This window comes from Microchirus variegatus (assembly GCF_963457635.1).
Source record: "Microchirus variegatus genome assembly, chromosome: 6".
Classification (NCBI taxonomy): domain Eukaryota; kingdom Metazoa; phylum Chordata; class Actinopteri; order Pleuronectiformes; family Soleidae; genus Microchirus; species Microchirus variegatus.
In genome coordinates, this window is record NC_139807.1 from 15865735 (window position 1) to 15887209 (window position 21475).

At 40.8% G+C, this 21475-nt stretch overlaps 2 protein-coding genes across 2 annotated transcripts; one reads left to right on the top strand and one right to left on the bottom strand.

Moving 5' to 3' along the window:
• Positions 1 to 562: 562 nt before the first annotated feature.
• Positions 563 to 5707, bottom strand: mxd3 (MAX dimerization protein 3). Its single transcript, XM_083891088.1, has 6 exons — positions 5617 to 5707; positions 3805 to 3904; positions 3606 to 3635; positions 3393 to 3507; positions 1951 to 2116; positions 563 to 1193 (listed from the first exon to the last, which is right to left on the bottom strand). Exons 1-6 carry the CDS (start codon positions 5684 to 5686, stop codon positions 1075 to 1077), a joined length of 600 nt encoding a protein of 199 aa, XP_083747214.1. The 5' UTR covers positions 5687 to 5707; the 3' UTR covers positions 563 to 1074.
• A 3058-nt stretch (positions 5708 to 8765) lies between these two features.
• Positions 8766 to 19874, top strand: fam193b (family with sequence similarity 193 member B; the record flags this gene model as incomplete). Its single annotated transcript, XM_083891048.1, has 10 exons — positions 8766 to 8924; positions 10291 to 10569; positions 12601 to 12787; positions 15800 to 16018; positions 16763 to 17174; positions 17283 to 17466; positions 17559 to 17792; positions 18392 to 19460; positions 19553 to 19628; positions 19747 to 19874. The coding sequence occupies 10 exons, from the start codon at positions 8766 to 8768 to the stop codon at positions 19841 to 19843; spliced, it is 2916 nt and encodes a 971-aa protein (XP_083747174.1). The 3' UTR covers positions 19844 to 19874.
• Positions 19875 to 21475: the final 1601 nt, after the last annotated feature.

A 21475-nucleotide genomic window follows, 5' to 3' on the forward strand; every position in this document is an offset into this window, starting at 1 on the left:
CAATACAGCATTAATTGCAGTACAAGTAGGAATGACCTGCCTGAGTGGTGAATGTGTTGCATGCATAATAAACATTTTAAATGACAAATGCACAAGCAGCGTAAGTGTACAGTCGTGACAACAGACACTAAGAAAGATCAGTTGATTTTTAACAGTGAATAAAACTCATTAGATCTGTGCAAGAGCCTCCTTAATGCTCACATGTTCTCTCTGTTCACACAGTTCTTGCACCTTCCTCTACGTTCATCTCACACTGAAGTGTCAAAAAAAAGAAGAATGCACCGAAAATTATATCTGGCGGGTTAATGTAATTAACCAGATATAATTGTGCAAATATGACCAGTTAATTTCTCGTCAGTGTTCCTTTTTGATGTACCCACATTTTTGGAGATTGAAAACAAGTGCAATACAATAATAATTATAATAATAATAATATGATCAGTTTGTGCAACAGAAGAAAAAGAACAAAACACATGACTGAATCAACATGATGATTAAAAAAAAAAAAAAAACATAGCACAGGTTAATGTTTAAGTGCATGCTACACATGATGTTTGCAGAGATATAAACTTAGTGCTGAAGAGAAGCTGTATAGAACACCAGACCAAATCTGATTTAAGGCAGAATTCAATATAGACGTTCTGTAGTAGAGAATAAATAAGAAGCCCTTATGTGGATTAAGAAAAGTCCTTAAAAGACAAGTGAACTGTTTGGATCATTGTAGGCTACAGAGGCCTCATGGCTTAGGAGGGAGCAAAACAAACATCAGTGGTTGATGCCAATTACACACGTGTACATGCGTAAATGTTACATCCGTCCCAGCTCAGTGATTTTAACTGCTGTTCAGTGCAAATGGACACAGCTCATTCATACCTGACATTATCGTTTAGCTTGTTGTCTGACATTATTATTATTAAAAAAAAAAAAAAGTGTTCAGCTGTACAGTAACATCGCTCTCCGCTGTGCCGCCGCGTCCTCCATTTGCGCTGTGTTTTTTTTATTTGGAATGTTTACCTCCTCTTCCTCTCTCCATCTCAGTGACATAAAGGGAGTTCCCTGTAGAGTTGACTGCTGTCATAGCCACGCTTTGTCCATGCTGGAGTAACAGTGATCTGCGTCTGTGTGCGGCATGCTCAGTCCGTCAGAGTCCACGCAGTCGAACACGATGCCCTCCACGTCAACCTCCACATCCTCTGCAACGAAACGAGAGCAATGTTTTCAAATGAATGCAGTAGCGTGGATGAAGCCTGATATAGTCAACATGGAGCTAGTGCTAACTGCCAATTTGCTTGAATGAATTAATGCATTAACACAAATGTGCCAATAACCGAAAAAGGAATAGACAAATGATAAATTATCTCTGCTTTTGAATAAACAACGTCTCGAATTTTCAACATGAACCTATGAAAAACCAGATATCCAACTTAATTTATTATTCTAATTGCTCTTTTCTTAAGTTGAAGTTTGTTTGTCACCAAATGTCTCAAGCTTAGCTTAAAACTAATTATGGAAACATCACATCTTGCTCTGTCGACGTCTGCTTCACAAAAACATTATTATTTACTTGCAGAGAACAAAGCCTGTGGACTCATGGTTGCTATTTTAGAGCTCAAAATTCTAAGGAAGATTGTAGATTGTAGTCTTCAAGACCTGTTGTACAGCCTTTTGAAATAAATCTGCATATGGCAGGTTCTCCAGTTTCCCCCCACAGTCCAAAAAAGTGCAGATTTGGGGAAATTAGACACTAAATTGACCAAGTAGATGGTTGTTTGTCTCTATGTGACCCTGTGATGGACTGGTGACCTGTCCAGACTGTACCCCGCCTTTCGTTAGCTGGGATTGGCACTAGCGCCCCCCGGCACCCTCATGTGGAGGATAACGCGGTAGAAGACCTTTGTGAATGAATGACAAAGGTTGAGGTGAGATGCTTCTTGTGTCTGAGAGACGCACCTCTGTCGGAGTCGGACCTCTCCGAGGACATGGTCGAGCCGTGACTGTTGTTCCTCATCCTCTCACTGCCTCTCTGGAGCTGCTCGAGCCGAACCCGCAGCTCTCTCTGCTCCCAGCGCAGGCGGTCCTTCAGCTGCTCGGCGCGCTCGTCCTGCTCCTGCAGCTTCTGATGTGAGAGAACAAGTGGAGAGGAGGGGAGAACGAGTGAGCAAAACTACGACAATATTGGCCAAATAAGGAACGCATAAAAGACAGATTGTACAAAATGTCAACTGAACTGAAATCCACTGTGAATAGGGCAGTGTGAAGCATTGTTGAACTGCATTGTGGGCATCAGCCAATCATATTCATCCATCTTCTACCACTTAATCCTCCATGCACTGAACACCACAAAAACCAAGGAGATCATAGACTTAGAGGGTCCACACTTTCTCTGCTGACCTCTCCTGGACTTAAAACACCACAACCCTAACCCTAAGAAGGCACAACAGGGTCTCAGGAGGAATAACATGGTACAACTGCTGGTGACCTTCTGCCACTGCACTGAGGCAGAGCAGAAGAAGCTCCAGAGGGTGGAGCACAGAAGATCAATGGCTGCCCCCTCCTCCCCCCTCCTCTCCCCTCCCTGAGGGACATTTACACCTCCTGATGCCTCAGCAGAGCGAATAAGAACGTCATCCATATCAGTAAAGTACACATCCTGGTTTCTATCTGTCTGACCTGTTGCCCCTCTGGCAAACACTACAGTTCCATCAGAAGTGACAAACTGTGTCTGGGACAACTCCTTCCCTTAAGCCATTGGTTCTCAAAGTGCGGCCCGGGGGCCAATGGCGGCCCGCAGAAACATTTCTTGTGGCCCAAAATGAATTACAGTTGATAGTTTTAATCCAGGAGGTACTAAGCAATGTTTATTGGACATTACTGGATACAGACCAATAAGTGTAAACAAAAATACTGGGTATTTACCTGGTTTCTATATGGTGAATTTTAGTGTATTATTGGGTTATAAGCTGGTAATAAGCAGGTAGCTACAGCCCCCAATTACTAGCTATTTACCCAGTAAATATATGGTAACAGAAATGTGTTACTTGGTATTAACCTGTAATTAGAAGGTAAGAACAATGGCCAAAATACTGGGTAATTACCCAGTAAATTATAAAGCGTAAAACTGTAGAACTGCAAATTGGTCATTAAAATTATTACAAATGGGACTTCTTTCTGGTTTTTTTTCTTTGGTGGCCCTCAGTCCAATGTTGAGTTCTTAAATTGGCCCTCAGGTATCAAAACTTTGAGAACCCCTGCCTTAAGCCATAACGACACTGAACTCACACATATGCAACATCACCACATTATTTTTTTTTTTTTTTTTTTTTCTCCGAGCTCATTTGCAGTTTTCTCCACTTTCAACTGTGTGTCGGTGCAAACGTGGCGAGCGCGTCTACCTTGATGTGAAGCTGAGCCCGCCTCAGCAGGTTGAGGGTGGTGTTCCTCATGGAGTCGGACGACAGAGGCACTTGTTTCTTGAGCTGCTCCAGGCAGTGCCTCAGCTGAGCTCGTCTGCGGAAGCACAACAGGAAGCATCCGCTCGTGAGGTTTTGTCCACGCGTTAAAGATCGCAATAGGGTTTCGCGTTATTGTCAAAACAAAACAATTACCTGTTCTTTTCCAGCTCGTTGTGAACTGACCTGCAGCAAGAGAGAGAAAGAGGTTGAGATGAGTACTCGTGACAGAAACTACTGCCTGCTGATGTCAGCTTCTCAGCTATTTGTTTTTGAAAGAGTTCTTTATCAGAGCGGAGTGTCATACCGCGCGACCACACCCTCGTGTCAGTTGTGCGTTACGTAATGTATTTACCTATTGCCACCAGCAGATATCTTCTTACTCTTCTGTTTGCTCCTCTTATCCGAGTGACCTGGGCTGAGAGGCAGGAGTGAAGCGTATCCATGTTCTGCCTCTGTATCAGGAAACAAGCAAACGAATCAGCTGTGTTAGAAAGTGGTCTGAGGATAAATCACAGATACTTTTTTTTTAAGTTGTGGTTTTGTTATTTACTATAATGAACATCAAATCAATTGTATGTGTCACATGTGTCATCGCTACATTGTAGAAAAGCTGCTGAATTAAGTAGTAGTAAATAGCAATAAATATAGAAAATGTATTCTTGTGAATACATTAATGTGATATCAACATGCACAATAGCCTATAGCAAAATATATGTACATATTGCAAAGAAGACATTGTTTTGTAGACTAACACAACACCCATATACACACACACGCCCACATATACACACATTGCATTTGGAATAAATTATTTTTTGTTCACATTTATTACAACTTGAACTTGTTTTCAGATATTTATCTGTTTTAGGTATTAAGTTGTTATTTAGTGTAGCAGAAAATGTTTTAAGGGGGACATTGTGATGTATACTGTTCTCTCTTAATGCCTTATATAACAATTGTACTGACGTTTGTGGTAACACTGTTAAAACACTAAAAGCTATTTTAATTTTTGCAAGAACAAAAAAAGGGCTATTAGAGTTATTATCCATTCTATTCTACTATATAATGAACCAAAGTAATGCATTCTTCCTGAACCTACAGACATTAAAATTTCACGACCTAGAGGACCTGTGCACTTTGAATATTATGTTTAAAATGAAAAATGACCTTGTGCCAAAAATAATACAGAATCTGTTCACAACCAGAGAGAGTCAGGGGATATTAAATGTTTAAAAAAACAGCAATTAGAGCAAATGTGATGTGGCTCTGTGGAACAGAGGAATTAAAATGAACAACTTCACTTTACAAACTGGAGTGGAAAGTGGACTTTGCTCTTAATCAGGAAATAATGCACTTCTAAGTGTATATGGTTCATAAACGTTGCATATTCATGTTTTTGATGATTTATCACAATATATTTTCTTAATATCATGAAGCAGCTCTTATACTTTAATGATGCAATAGTGGTATTAACAATAGCAGCGGCAACTTGTGTTATATTTATGTTATTACTTTTTTTTTTAGATGTGTTTTGTTGTATGTGCTTGCTTTTATTGGCCTAATGCACAGTGAATCACTTTGTACTTTGTTTAGATAAAGTTAGTAAGTAATAATAATATTATAACATGGGAGTTTTCTGCAGACTGAGGACAAAGACATCCCACTGCTGCTGCTGCGGCCGCGGCTGCTGTCATCATCATCAGCATCTTCTGCTGGACGGTTTGTTTCTGGGTTTTTGGCGCCATCACCGCGCAATTATCCGCCCTGACGCAAACACTTTTACGCACAAATCGGTTAAAACTGGCCGCGCACAGTAAACACAGCTGAACACTGAGGCAAAATCTGCACAGTCTTGGTCCTTCTTTTTCTGCCGCTCTTTCATTGACTGAGCGCTCGGATTCGTTTTCAAACTGGCCCAGATTGGCGCCTTTGAGTACAATGATGCCTCCGATATGTAGGTCACTGAGTCAGACGCGAAAGATCGCCCTGCAACTATCGTCCAGCAACGATATCGCAGGGAATCTCGGGAGACTGAGCTGCATTGTGTGTCCACGGTGTGTTCTGTGTGTCCAGTTGCAGCCGCTTCATTGTGCATTTTTGTTGTTCTTACGATAAGTAACTTCCTCCCCCTTTACTGACTGACAGCTCCCACCAAAATACGCACCTCTCTCTCTTCTCTCCAGAAACTCCGCGGCCCGCAGAAGCACCTGGATGTTGCAAACGTGTCCTTCCATTCTTGATTGTTTTCCTTTCTTTCTTTTTTTTTTGAGTGGGTAAATAAAACAAATGCGGGTGAACGAGGTGGAGCGACTCAAGCGTCAGTAGCCTGGAGAGATGAAGCTCAGTGTGACTGCTGCAGCTGCTGCTGCTGCTGCTGCTACGTCCCCGCTCCACAGACACCCAGGTGCTGCCTTCACGCAACCTCGGACATTTGAAAGTTGTCCTCATGCTACCTCTTTTAGTTATAGTATAGTATAGATATAGTGTACCACCACCACTCTTACTTGTTTTTGAATCTACATTTTGCATCACAACAACATTTTTTTAAAAGATGTGTTTTGTCATTTGTCAACGATATCCATAAAATGCCAAGAAAATGTATCAGTTGATCAACATACACCCATGTGTTTAGTACATCAAGATCAAATTAATACCATCTAGAGAAAGTTTTCATCAATATCTTCATTTGTGTTTTAAATAAAGATAAGTCAATGTCCTGCACTTGAAATAATATAATATATAATAATAATAATAATAATAATAAAACACTAGGTTATATTTACATTATTAAAGTCAACGTTTAATGATATATAAGCTTGTCTAGTGTTTTAATTACTTACTTAAAACTAATTTTAATTCGTTTCAAAAAATGTACTGCTGCTGCAGACATTATATTTTCCGATTTCCTTTTTTCAGAAAGGATTTGAAGGCATCGCACAGCGCCGTCACTGTCAAACCCCCGTCCCCTCCCTCCCCTTCACTGTCTGCACCTTTGTTTTTCAGACATGTATTTATATGACATGACCTTATTTAATCTGCACCTCATGGCTCTGATTCACAAAACAGTTTTAGAGACAGTCTAAGTGTTGGTTTTTATTAAAACTGTGATTGAACTTAATTTACCCTGTAAAAAATAAGTTTATTTTCATTTTCATAATACATTTTAATGATTTGCTTCATGGTTATTTAATTAGAGTATAGCTGACTATAGAGTAGTCACAACTAGTTTTTAAAGATGTCAGTTAGTATGTTTGAACATTAATTAAACATTACAAGTGAAATCACAATCAGTTTTCACCTGCAAATCATTTAATCCAGCAAACAGTGGGAATTCAGCACTTTAATGTCAATGAAGAACAGTCTGCGCAACAATGGGACGGCCCATAACCAAGCAGAAAGACAACTTGGGTTGTGACCAAAACAGTTGTTGGATTGAGAATTTACCAACTGTTTTCTCACATTCAACCTCCTGCTTTTATAAGCAGAAACTGTGCATATAAACAGTAATCTTTTCAGCTCCACCGGATTGAAATGCACTGCTCTTTACTTTTCTGTTACCATGGTGATTAGCTGTATCTGAGCACCATTTATGATTGGTCTGACTGAGCTGACTCAGAACTCATTATTAGAACATATTTTTCCTTAACTCTTTCTACATACATCTAGTATCATTACAGAATCACGATACGTGGATATAATATATATTATAATCAAGGTTCCATAACAGATGAATTGGTTATGGTCATATAACACAGATGTTGGCTGGACCCCCTGTGGCCTCCACCAAACAATATGCATTCCCTTTTATACTCTGCCTAAAGCAGGAAAGCAGCACTTTAAACACAGTCGCAAAGACAATAAAGACATTTCCACATGTGTGAAAATACAAAGATATTAACAAAACACAAACATTTTGTATGTGCCTCCCTCTGCTAATTTTGTTATTTATATAGACAAACAATATTTAGTGCTGTGCTGTTTATGGACAGGTAAAGGTGAAAGGTTCAGTGTGTGCCATTTTATTGGCAGAAATTGAGTGTATTACATGATGTTTGCACAAGTCATCTTATGTGCTGCCATGTTTCTACAGCAAACCGAATAGGCAAACCAGCCAGAGAGTATATTTTGCATTTTAATGCGGGCATCATACCCCACACACACACACACACACACACACACACACACACACACACACACACACACACACACACACACACACAGAAGAACTCATCCTAACAGACGTCTCTTCTGGCATACAAAGACCACCATATTCCCCAACCACTTGGGAAAGGGAGGGAGGGGTGAGCACAGCTGTCCTCCCTTTGTTATGATCAGCAGCCTCACCATTAGATGTCAGTAATTCATTCACTCGGACCCTTAAAGTGAATTAAAAAATATTGATGTGGTATTTAGTAAGCCCGTAACGATATGCATATAGAAACCGAAATCCCAGCACTCAAACTCTAACCCATGAATCTGTGTAGAGGTTGGGAAAGGCAGATTTGAGACACGCCCCTTCCAACACCCAGAGTTGTCCTTCCAATTCAGATGCAGCCATAGTATTTAGCCTTGTTGAGGGTATTATATTGTTGAAACGATAGATTTTATTTTATAAAAAAATGCTGCCCCTTCACAACATATACAGGCCACAACAGAAATGATGTATAATTACACACAATACAGAGTCGTTGTAAACAAATGGCTAAGTTATTTCCATCAAGTGCTTAAAGCGTGGCTTTAATTAATGAATTAATTAATTAATTAATTAATTCATTCATTCATTAACTACTGTGAGCAGCATTTTCTGTTAAATTGTTCTCAGCTTTCTCAAACATAATGATATATACTATAATATACAGTATGCTTTATACTTGTGTAAATACTGGCTGTGTGTTTGTTATAATGACATTTTATTATTGACAAACCTTTTAGAACGTAGTTGACATGTTTTGTTTTTGTTGACAACTGTGTCTTTGAATTACCCACGGGAAGAAATAAAGTTTTTTCGAATTGAATTGCGTTCAGACAGAAGAAAGTGGGCGGGGAGGCTTGACCTAACTAAAAATGGCGACGCGTGGCTTCAATTGTTGCGTACATTTACAGTCGTAGTCTTCGGAAGTGAGTGAAGCTCCCACGCCCACAGTATCTTTAACCTATGAACTCCCGAGTGTGCCAGCCCTCCGCCATATTGACTGTTGTCTTGACTGGAGGAGATAGAGAACATTTTGAGGTCCGAGAAGAAACGAAAGTGTGCTCCTTAAATATTCGAAACTGGTGCAAACTTGGCCAAAGCGAATCATAAACACCGTCGCAATGGCGAGGAAGAAAAGCAAGCAGCAAGGGGTTGCCCAGAAGGAAATGGTGCCTGGACAGCAGACCGCACCGAAGAGCCCAGTCTCTCCCGGCGATGCAGCAGGCGGTGGCGGTGGAGATGCTGGGCTGGATAGGCTGGCCACTACCAGAGCGAACCAGGTAGCTAACAGCAAGGCAGTCGTTTCGGCTTAAAACAGGCTAGCTAGCATATGTGCTAACAGCCGTCTACTAATCATAGCATCCCTCCATTGTGTTTTATTTAATGTAGCCGGATCCTGCAGAGGCGAGGGTATATACACACGCGGGCAGCGGGGAAAGCTATTTTAGTCTTAGCGGAGTAGTCGTTGATGTAGAGCTGTGCGTCGTTTTGAGATGTAAATAAATAAATAAATAAAATGCATCACAACTTGGCGAGCAGAATCGCCAGCGTCAGCCGGCTTTGGGGCAGTGTGACTGGCGTTGTAGCCCGTCCCCTCTGGTCAGACAGGTGACATTGTACTACGGGTCAGGTCGTCTCATTTCCAGCGTTTACAACTCACCCAGGCTAGCTAGCATTAGCCAGGAGGCTAGCCGGGCTACAGCTAGCGTGCTGCAAGCGTGCTACACTTGATCACATCCACAGAGACCACTACCTTGCTATGAGCTAAAACGCTTGCCAGTTATAATACATACACCGGAACTGCAATTAGGGTACCACAGCCCTGCACACCATTTCATCCGTTTATTTTAGTCTGCGAATGCAGATGTGTGGGAGGTTTTAGTGTATACAGTAGCACACCGTTACGATCAGCCAATGTTGCTGGCTACTAAGCAGTTAGCAACATCACACATCGCAGTTCAGTTGATGTTATAAGCTGCGGGCTGGTGCACCGCTATAACTCCCGAGCCTTCTCTTACTATCTGCTTGGACTGGACGTCTATACACGTCTCACACCAAAATGTAATATATTTAGAATATAGACAGATACGTGCTACTGTTAATTAAGAAATTAACTGGCTATCCTTTAATGAGTGTAATGTGTCAGTTCTGGGTAAAACTAATGCCATCAATATGTGTGTAAACTTCAATTCCAGTGAAGTGGAATAGTTAATTATCAGATTGTTTTATTGTCAGATTGTTGTATTGCCAAAGTTGTGAAGTGATCTAAAATAACCAATATGCACTGTCCTGCTTTTTGGCACCCTTCTTTTTGGGATACACACTGCGGACCATTTTTTGTGTCAGAGAATCTTTCCTTTCAGGCAAAAACACAAATGGAGTTGAAAAAACACAAACGACGCCATATGTTGACTGTTTTATCACAAAACAGCCATGTAGCCAAGAAGGAAGAACACACACATGCTCAGTGTCCTTTGTTGTTGCTCTTTGGTTACTGTGTTGCATTTTAAGATGTTACACTGTTTATGTAGCTGACAAAGCTGATGACACCCAGCATAAACAACCCATGGTGAAAAAGCAAACCAGGTCAGAGTTAAAGTTTCAGAACCATGACTTCGCTAACCTCTTTATTCTCTTCCTACCTAGCCTATGCACACCTGCTGCCTCCTGTGCCACCGTGAATTTAAGGACTGGGGAGCAAGCTCTGTGAATGGACTCCCTGGGGGCCACGGGACCAAGTTGGCTGATGCTGTGCCTGCGCTCTCCCAGGCCTTATTGCGGGAGGCGCCTGGGCGTAAGCTTGCTGATGCTGTGCCCTCGCTGTCTCAGTCCCTGCTGGGAGAGGTGCCTCTGTGGATCTGTCAAAGCTGCTGCAAGAGTGTAGAGGAGGAGGAAAGGCGGAGCACCCAGGAGCAGCCTACACCGGTAAGTAAAAGCAGTCTGATTTGGGACAAATGTATGGAACAACAACTTAAATTTACCACTGTATTGTTGGCTTGTTTTTTTCGATTCTGTCAACTGATACCGCATTGAGTAATCCGTTTTCATGTACTTGCACACTAAATTATCAGCTTGGATTCAGTAAAGCCCAATGTATACTTCTGCATAAAGTGCTCTACCTAGGTTATGGAGACCGCTCTATGTCGCCGGAGGGGCTGTCGGAGAGTCTCTCCGGGTGCACAAACATTTTTTATATGTGTCGGTCACTATGTCAAGGTACAACAGAGATGGCAAGGGCTGTTATTGGTCCTCAGGACAGGCAGAAATAACTCTGCTCTGTGTCATATCTTAATACACAAACCACATTTTTAGACTCTAAATGGCCAATTTTGCGCCTCAAATGATCTTAAAACTGCGTTCCGGGACACAGAAAATAATAAAATTTCAGGTGAGAAACAGCCACTGTTTCAATGTTATTCAGCTTCAACAACAACAACAACAGTCCTTCTCTCTCGGATGCCATTGCTCACTGTAGCAAGAAGCACAACAACCTTGCGTAGCGACCCCTACTTATCGGGCGGAAAATTGCAGTGCGTATCCGTGTATCCTATGAAGGCTCGAGGGGTCTCTGTGGTTACGCAGTCCGATAACGCTTTACGCAGTCGGAGAAGTATACCGTGGCCTTAAGTTTCAACATGTATTCTCCTTGTTCTAACTTCAGAAGGAGTCTGTCTCCCTTTGGATTTGTGACTCTGTGACACATGTACGACAACAACAGTGTTTACATGAAATGCAAATGGTGACTTGCTGTATTATCAGTGGCTGCCCACGACCACAGTGTTCAGGACTTGTTGCTGATGTTTGGCTCAAACTTGTTGTTACTCTCCATTAATGTGCTACCAAGATTAGAAAAATATGTCGGGCACCAGTACTGTCAAGTTCCATATTTTTTGCTGTGTGCAAATTTTTTTTGCCGTGAACAGAGTCGCACTTCAAATGGTTGTCTTTCTCTTTTCGCCTTTATTTTGGAGAATGCGTTAAAGTACTGTCGTTACGCGTAGCACATGGGTTAAAAAAATATATTCTTCTGCGGTCTTTGTGGATGTGATTTTCCTACATTTTCTGACTCTTAAATCAATTCTAACTGCAAATGCTCCCTATTGATTTATTTGTTTGTTTTGATTTTTTTGTATTTGCTTTTGTGCCAGTCAGTTTGGCTGGTTTGCTGGTTGTCCTTGAAATCTTATGTAGCCTGTTCATGGTTGTAATATCCCTGGACACATATGGCGCTTTTCCATTATACTGTTCTAGTACCGCTTGTCTCAACTGTACTCGGTTTGGTATCAGGCCCCTGGTTCATCCATTACTTCATAGTACCTCTCCAACGTGAGTCACCATGGCATGACTGCGCAAAACTGCCGTGGCGTCTCTATTCGCGACACAAGCACACAAACTAGTGACGAGCAAAGTATTTCTTTTTGCTGTACTGAATCATTAGACCCGGTAAATTGAAAATGGTTTCTTCACAGGGTCTTGGAGGACTTCCTGCATGAAGTCTGTGCAGTGACATGGATTGTTATTTGCTAAACACACCAGACTTTTCTTTTCAACTGATCGCCACGCTCACGGCTTTTCTAGTGACGACACTCTTTGCCAATCAGTGGCCGGCAGTCCGCTATACTGGGAAAGCACCCTTGGGATTTGAAAGAAATTTAATGTCTGATACACTTGCTCAAAATTGGTCAGGTAAAGAATATGTGTTTCTCTAGGAAATTATGATTGTGTTAGTGTTTGTAAACAAAATGTGGTGAGACAGTGGCTAGAGAAGTGGGAGGCATTATCGTTTTCTGCAGCCTTAAAAAAAGCAACTAGTCTCGGAAGCATACACATAAGACATTTTGACATATGGTTTAGTTTTTAGTCCAGGTTTGACTTAAGAAGTTCTGCCAGAAAGTGCGCCCATGTTAGTAGACATATGATTAAATAAATTTTTTCTTCTTCTTTCTTTTCCTTTAGATGCCATTGTCACACTCTTCCTCCTGTAAATCCCAGAGCTGTGGGAACGGTTACTCGGAGCAAAGCACTGTGGACTGGGATCCGAGTTCCTTCCTGTCAGCCCACAAACTGTCAGGTCTCTGGAACTCTGCTCACACTAGTGGAGGGGAACACTGCAACCACAACACTTCATCACACTCGCAACAAGGTCAGTCATCACAGGGTAGAAGATGGGTCCACACAACATTTAATAACCATGGCAGTAATCAATTCAAATAACACAAACTTTGATTTCAGGCTTTGTTGCAAGTTTCAGTTCAGTAAAATACGCACAAATGACGTTAGATTCAGAGCATGTCATGGTGAGTGCTTTATTAGCTCATGTGAAGGTCTGCTTTGTCTTAGAACAAAGAGACATCTTGTGAAATATTTCTAGGGCTCTCGAGGTCAACATTATGAAGAGTGAAGTGACATTTTAGCTTATTCAGAAAATATGACTAGGATCCTCATTTATTTTGTGAATTTGTCCACTTATTAAATCCTTCTAATTCTACCAAAATCACGACAAGGCCATGCTTAATTAAACTAACTAAGCATAATGTTACACATGGCTGGTCTAGGGATTCGCCAGATATAATTTAGGAATGTTTTATTAAAAAGAAAATGTCTTTCATACTAGTCATGAGATGTGATAATTTTTCACATATTTTGTGATTTGTGAGAATCTTTTTTTACTGGAATTGTGTGTGTAATGATGGACTTGTTAAAACATTGCAAAGTACAAAGAGTAAGTGTTAAAAAGGAAGAGAACACGTAACAATAAGGGGGAATTTATTTAGTAATGTGGAATATGAATAAAACAATGATAACAAGTACACTATGTGATTTGATAATCAAGGTTGTTATGTGGACGAGTAACAGCAAAAGCTTACAAATTCAAATTGATAATCCATAGGGCTATCAAAGAATATGCTCACAGTTTTTACTAGGATTTTTTTCCAAGTAATTAACTGCCAGTATCAAATCAAATGAAATATGTTATTTGTATTGTCTGAAGGAACTTTACATAGTAAGGCAAAAACCTTGGTTAACAATACAATGAAGAAACACAGAAATAAACCTCTGGCATAACCAGAGTCAAAGATTTGCAGCCATATGCCTCAGCCGGTTGGGGTGAAAGGAAAAATCTGGGACAAAAAGTAGTGATAGAAAGAAAGAGTTCGGGGTAAGTTTAGGGTGACCGTATGTCTGGATTTAACCAGACAGTCTGGATTTTAAATACTCTGCCCAGTGTCCCGCTGGACGCTCAGTTGTTATCCTTTTTGGAGTTGCACTGGAACGCAGCATAAGTTCTGCTGCCCTAAGATCTTTGGTCTAACAAATAATTGGCTAAAAGACATTTCAAATACGTCTGTTATATCAGGGGTTAAAAAACGTAAACAAGGCTTCCATATGCCGTCTATGCGCGGAAAGGCTGCTGGTGTTGGCCGGCTGCGTCAAACATTGTGTCGGTTTGTTATTTTGCCATTTAATGACTATTTGTGCAATAAGTTAAGACTGTGCACTTTGCAAGGTATTCTCAGTTGTCAGGTCTTGAAACGGATGTTTTGTTGTGATTAAATACAAATACTGTTTTCCTCTTCTTTTATGCATACATCATGATGTATCATAAATCAAATATTCTTTTTGGTGCTATGGAAATGGCCAGTCTCGCTGAGGTAGAGACGGAAGAGAGAAGCCCAGGAGCAGATGTATAATAGTTGTATTAAGGATAGTTTTAAATCAGTTGTAATATTTAAAAAAAATTATAATATTATGTCATTTTATACAACCAGTAGCAGTATTTGCAAGAAACATACTGGTGTGCATTTAAATCATAGCATAACAATGGTGATGACAATACTACAACTACTAAACTACGACTAGCCTTGCAACTGGAGCTCACCGGTACTTGCAGAATGAGGACGGAGAGGAAAAGCACAAACTAGGGGAGAGAAAGAACAAGATTACTGTCATGTAGTGATGGCATATTCATACACGGAGTGTGAGAAAGTGAGCGCTCAGTGCAACACAGGAGTTCCCGCAGCAGTCTAGGCCGATGTCAGTATAACAAAGAGAAAGTTTTCCCTGAGCCAGCCCTGACTATAAGCTTTATCAAAAACATAGGTTTTAATTCTAACTTTAAATACAGAGGGGGTGATTGTCTCATTAACTGATAATGTGAGCTGATACCACTCACAGCGTGTTACACACACACACACACACACAGCTTCAGACACAAGGCTTGTTATATTCTCCCTGGAAGTCGCATGTGATTGAGCTTTGCAAAAAAACAAAGTACGCTAATGTAAGCAAAACATTCTTGACAATAATAACCTGACGCAGTGACTGATTCAACAAATTAAAATATCCAGTAATGAACAGAGTAAACGGAGCTGAGTCGGTAGCAGAAAAGAGAAATAAAATAAAAACTGTTGCCCCACTCCAGAAATACTAGTTTAACACTTAATTTTTTTTGTACTTACAAGTTACAAAAAAAAGTCTATTCTTACTCCATCTTGACTGTGAATGGGTGACATGTTTATTGATGATTAGGGAAATGCCATTTATTTCCTTCTGATCTTTTGGTTCTCATCGAACCGTGTTGTGGAGGTCACCTGATCCTCATGTATGGTTGTATTTCTAGTTTAGCAACTGCTCAAGTGGGTCGTTTGACCAGATCATATTAGAACTCGGCTAAGTAAAAGTAATCATGAGTGTGCTCGGTGCATGCTCTGGTTCCAATGTATAAATAATAAAATAATTCATTAATAAATCTCTTATTAAAGTGCTGACTGAAACAATGGTTATGAGTTTTCAAACCATTGTAACCACTAAGGTCCACCTACACATACTGTATAGTACAGTAGCTTTTGTTAGCATTATAGGTCATTGTTGTATTAAATAATTCAAATAAATTCCACCATTGTGTCATTTTTTTTATACAACCAAAAAAAATCTGTTAGATATTTCTAACAAGAACAACAATGAAGTTAATTTTTTTGTACTGCCCGACTCGGGAGGGTCAAAGTGATGTCAAAGCTTCACGGACATTTTTTTTATGGTTCCTAAGAATCATTGCACTCATTACTCTTATAAATAGCAACATATTGTGATATCACAACTCATGTCTTTACTACCACTAAGTTAACCATTATCACATGTGTGTTTCTCCATCTAGGTGTAACACCGGGCTCAGTCTGTCATGAGAAAAGAGGACTTCACGAAGCTCCTGGGAAATCTGCTAAAACATCTGGGACCAAAGTCTGTCCCTACAGTCATCCATCGTCCCAGAATTCCAGTGGATCTTCTGCTGGGAACCCTCTGTCTACCTCAGCAGACCTTTGTAAATCCACTCCCAAGCACTTCAAGACCATGTGCCGTCGACCAACACCCCCAGGTAAGCACTATTCTTCTTTTGGGGATTTGTGGCATTTAATTGAATCAAAACCCATTATTGGCAGTTAATTGTTAAAGAAAATAGTTCTATATAAATCTTAATATATTTTAGATTTATAATGTTTTATAATGTTTTTTTTATTGTAAGAGACTGTAAAATGCATTCAGTTCATCCATTAATTTGCCCTACTGTATTTATTTTTTGACTAAGCAAACTTCATGGAAAACTGGTTCATCCATAAAAAGTAGAACTGTATCATTTGAGTTCCAGGAAGGATGTCGTTCTTCTTTATTTGTATAGTAAACTTACACCTCAGAACGCTCTGGCTGGTTTGACCGTTTGGGTTGTTTAAACGTGGTGCAAGATGGTGGCTTCCATAAAGCAAGGGTCACTTATAAATGTCCTTATTTTTTAAGGAAAACCAGCTTTTTTCAATGAATATAGCATTGAATTAATCAGAAATACACTCTATAAATTGTTAATGTGGTCAACTATTCTAGCTGCAAACGTTTGGTTTGTAATATGTACATAGGTGTACAGAGGCCCATTTCCAGCAACCATCTCTCCAGTGTTCTTATGGTACATTGTATTTGCTAATCGCGCAACTATTTTGATGAATAAAAGTGTGAGTTTTAATTGAAAACACACAAATTGTATAGGTGACCCCAAACTTTTGAACGGTAGTCTACATAGACTTGCTTGCTTAATTGATAGTAATTTGTGTTATTGTTTGTTATCGTTCAGGTGAAGCCTTCCACCCCAGTGACCATCATCAACACACAGACTTGTCGGTTCCCCCCAACAGTCCCACCGGCCTGTCATCCCAGCATTCCTCCCTCCTTCCCCCAAAACCGAACTCTGCGCAGCACGGTCACGTAACCTCCTCGTCGGGCACGGGTGTGGCAGCCCACGCTCCCTTCTCCCCGCTGGTACCAAATCTCCACGGCCCGACAGCCAAACTCAATTCTCCCAGCCCAGATAGCCCGACATCTGTACATAAGCCCAGCCCGTGCAAAAACTCCCACATTCCTGCTGTGAACACGCAACACAGCAAACTGGGCACATCTTTAATAGGCTGTAACCATCCCTGTAATGGGCACAGTCAAGGAGCAGTGGCTCCTCCCAATGTAGGTCATCTGACAGCTGGGGCCTGCAGGTGAGGACAGATATCTTCACACTTCCTTTCTGGGTATGCAAAATTGTCACAGAATCCAAAAGCCTTTTGGGTGTTTGTGTCATTATGTCGTTTTCTTCTGATTCGTAGGGATCAGGCATGTAAGGGGCACAAAATGACAAATGGGACATTGTGTCATCCTTCATCTGAACTGGAGGAAGGGGAAGATGAAGACAGCAGCTCTGAGAGGAGCTCATGTGCCTCTTCTTCCACCAACCAGAAGGATGGAAAGTACTGTGACTGCTGCTACTGCGAGTTCTTTGGACACAATGCGGTAATTTGAAATTTATTAATAATAACTTAGCCTTTATCAAACTTGACATCATGACAAGATATCAATATTTTTTATACATTATGTGATCTCAGCCTCCAGCTGCACCGACGAGCCGAAACTACGCTGAGATCCGAGAGAAACTCCGCTCACGTCTGACCCGGCGTAAAGAGGAGCTGCCTCAGCGTCAAGACTCAGACCCGGCTGTGGCCGATGTCATCGACAACAGAGACGTGGACGAGCTGCTAGACTTCATTAACAGTTCTGAGCCCAAACCTGTCAACAGTGCAAAGGCTGCCAAAAGGGCTCGACACAAACAAAAGAAGAAGGTATGATAACAACAGATGCTACCCTTTTTTTTACTTGGAGTATATATCATATGCGTTTTAGATTTTATCTTAGGTTTGTCACTGTTGGTGATATTGTTTAACTGTACATGTATGTTTTGTCCTGTGTGTGTGTCTGTGTCTGTGAGGGAGATTATTTCCAAGTGTAAATGACAGATTCTGCCGATAATGATGAACCCGTCATTAAAGTGGGGAGTATCAAAATATGAATTGATTGAATTGCTTTACCTAAAATTGACTTCTACAGTTAATTAAAAAAATAAGATTTGGTTTTCTTGTAACCCCCATTGTTCTCTTTTTCTTGGTGATTTACACCAGTTGGTATCTGCTCTGATGTTGCATTCCCTCAACCTTTCATCTCTCTTTTACCTTTCTCTTACCTAACCCTCAAGAGTTACTGTTTTAATTTGGAGATTAATGTATCAAAGAAAAAGTAAACTAGATTTGGTTACTGTCTGTTGGTATGTGTTCTACATGCTTCGATTGATGCCAAATTAATTACATAGTTTGAACACAGGCCTGTGAATGAATTCTGTCTAAGTATGTTTTAAGTGAGCATGTCTGTACTCTGTGTGTTTCAGGAAAAAGCACAGCAGTGCAACGTGGGTGCTGCAGGCAGTGACCCCCACTCCAATCCATCCGAGTCGGCCGATGAGCCCATACCTGATGGTTCTGAAGCCAGTCGAATGCTGGACTGGCCTCAGCTGGAGCTTGAGCGTGTCAACAGTTTTCTTACCAGTCGACTGGAAGAGATTAAGAACACTATCAAAGACTCAATCCGGGCCTCGTTTAGTATGTATGACCTCAATCTGGATGTCAATGACTTCCCAAAGAAGGCAGCCACATTGGAGGGCAACCATTTACTGTCTCATCTCAATGGTTCCTCTGATCTGCAGCAGATAGACCTCGACCTTGCCCCTCTTTCACTGGGATCCTTTAAAAGCCACCTTGATCTGGTTAATGGATGGGAGGACACAAATGCTGTGTCTTCCCCTAATACCACCACCACCACCACCACAGCATCGGGTGTAACTGTTGGGTCAAAGGACATCCAGCGGTTGCACACTACCCCCAGTCTCTCAAAACTCATAAGGGTTCGCTCACCAGAAAGATGCACGTCTACTGGATCTGACATTTTGCCACAGGTGCCAGCCTTAGCCACGGCTAAATCAAAGGAGGACACCCCTGATCCCAAGAACACAGTGATTGGGAACGGTGGTGCAAAGTCTAAGAAGAATAAAAAGCAGCAGCAAAAACAGGAGCAAATTGTGCCTGAGATCAATTCCAGTAAACCAGTCAAAGCTGTCTCCAGGAATGAAACGCAGAAAATGAGTGAGTCTAAAGAAAATTCTTCTAATGGCTCAAAGGTTGGGAACAAACAACTACAGCACTCTACGGACAACCAGAGAAATGGCCTTAAGAAAGCCGAGGACGGCAGGTTGTCCAAACATGCAGCAAATGGGGCGAATGGCGGCCTCCCCAATGCACAAAGAGGTAAAGGTGACATGGAGACGCGGGGAAGTCGATTTGAGCAGGATGCAGAAAGCAAAACTCATCACACCATTCCAGCAAATGGACAGCAACATCAACAAGCCAAGGGGAAAAATAAGAAGAGCAAGAACAAAAATGAAAAATCCAGCAGTGCTATTGGTACGGAAAGAAATCTGCTTATAACACCATTGTTAGGATTGTTTCTAATTTTCAATCTCATTTAATTTTCTTGTCTTTTTTTTCCCCTTCAGAGGATGTGTTTCTCCCAAAAGATGGGGACCCAACTGAAATGGATGAGATTGATCGGGAAGTGGAATACTTCAAAAGGTAAGCATAATTAGTGGAAAAAGGGTAGCTCAACTTTTATGTTGATATGAATTAAATGCATCTCTAAAACTGGGTTTTATTTCTTCCTTCTTCTCGTTTGTCTCTTTGTTCACTGTAGGTTTTGCCTGGATTCTGCAAAACAAACGCGCCAGAAGGTAGCAGTGAATTGGTCCAACTTCAGCCTCAAAAAGGTTCCTTCCAATGCAGCTCAATAACTCTGATGAGTGCCAGAAAGGAAAAGAACTTCACAGTCTTTCAGTACAACCCTGTTTGGCCTGAAGCCTTCTCTCATTCCCTGTTTTCTTCTCTTCTTTACCAAGCCAAGGGACCCTGGTTCAAATTCATACTCCATCCAGAAGACTGAAAATGTAACTTGTGGCTAACAAGCCAGGGATCATTCTCAAGGCCAACTCTTTGCTCTTATTGCAATGTTCACTAAATGAGAGATGCAAAATGGAAAAAGTCTGACTCCACTGCATCCATGTGCTTACGTATGTAGTATGTAAACAATTACCTTACATGAAATAAATGTTTTTATCACAAAATCTGAGACATTTTAACGTTGTTAAACTTCTGAATTTCAATTGATCTGATTCGGTGCTTATCCTCTTTCACATTACGACTCACACCAGCCTCTGTAGACACTACAGACCATTTTTCTTATACTTTTCCAACTGACAAAAAGGAGCACATGACATTTGACCTAAATGTTATGGTAAAACACTTTTCTACAGGGAACAACTGTGTTGAATTTACTTAAAGGCAAACTGCAGTGCATTTTGGTGGTGGTTGATCATTTTGAATGTGAGAGTTTTTCTCAGATTTAAAGTTTGATCGATCAAAAATATTGTGGAATCAGTAATGGCTTAACTAACAAGCACTTGATGACCTCACTGTTAACTTTTATGTACAAAATTATTTGAAACACGAACATGAAATGTTTGACAGCTTTTGGTACACCAACACCACAAATAGAACTTTGTGGGAGAATCTCAATTTACTTTGTACAACACTCTGCACTCACAGGAGGTGGCATCGAGAACATATTACTCCACTTAGGTACCAATGCATGATCGTGTCATTGTGTCCTGTCCTGTATCTGGCAAATGCGTCTGTTGCGTCTGTATCATAAATTGGTGTTAAACTTGGAGCAGTGATGTTTTAGTGATATTCCGTACACGCTCAATAGGACAAGTCCTTCACCACTCCCAAACTGTTATTTCAATCTTCACATCCCAGCCAGTACACCGGTGTGCATTGTTCATTTTAACAATGGAACCCTCACGCCTTGTCTGACAGTCAATTTTAATGCTTGTACATACTGAGTGATTATGTTGGGCCTTTTTGAGCCTTTGTCATGTCTCCCCACAGGTTCCCTTACCTTAATGGCACCGTCCGCCTCAGCTAGCCTATGTGAAGTCCAAGTCTTGATTATCTTTTGATCCCAGAAGAGTACTTTTGGGACCAGGGCCTCAGGATGTACACCAGTGTCCTATGTTTTAGCTGATGGCTTTTACTGAGATGGTTTCTTTCCTGAATTTGTGCTGAGATTTTGTTTTCATATGACATCTCTGATGCTTTTCAGGCTATATACAAGTAGAGAGGTTTATCTTAAATGTTTCGAATGTAGATTTATACTATTCCAATAATGGCCAGTGTATGTTGGCTTGTTTCTTTTTTTTAATTCACTTTTGATACTGTGAAAAAAATCTTTCGGTCAGGAAGATTAAAAACAATACAGTTTTGACAAAAAGAAAGTGTGGTGTTTGCTTTCAAAGTTCATTTTTTAATTTCAGTTTGGTATCCATGTCATCTTCCATCTGCACCACCTGTTCCTCCAGCTCCAG

Bases quoted from the DNA above. Each gene is read 5' to 3' on its own strand.
- mxd3 (XM_083891088.1), bottom strand. From the start codon at position 5,686: ATGGAAGGACACGTTTGCAACATCCAGGTGCTTCTGCGGGCCGCGGAG. The intron at 3,508-3,605 runs GTAATTGTTTTG...GTGCTTCCGCAG, and splicing joins AACGAGCTGGAAAAGAACAG to ACGAGCTCAGCTGAGGCACT. The intron at 2,117-3,392 runs GTAGACGCGCTC...CTCTCACATCAG, and splicing joins GGGCTCAGCTTCACATCAAG to AAGCTGCAGGAGCAGGACGA.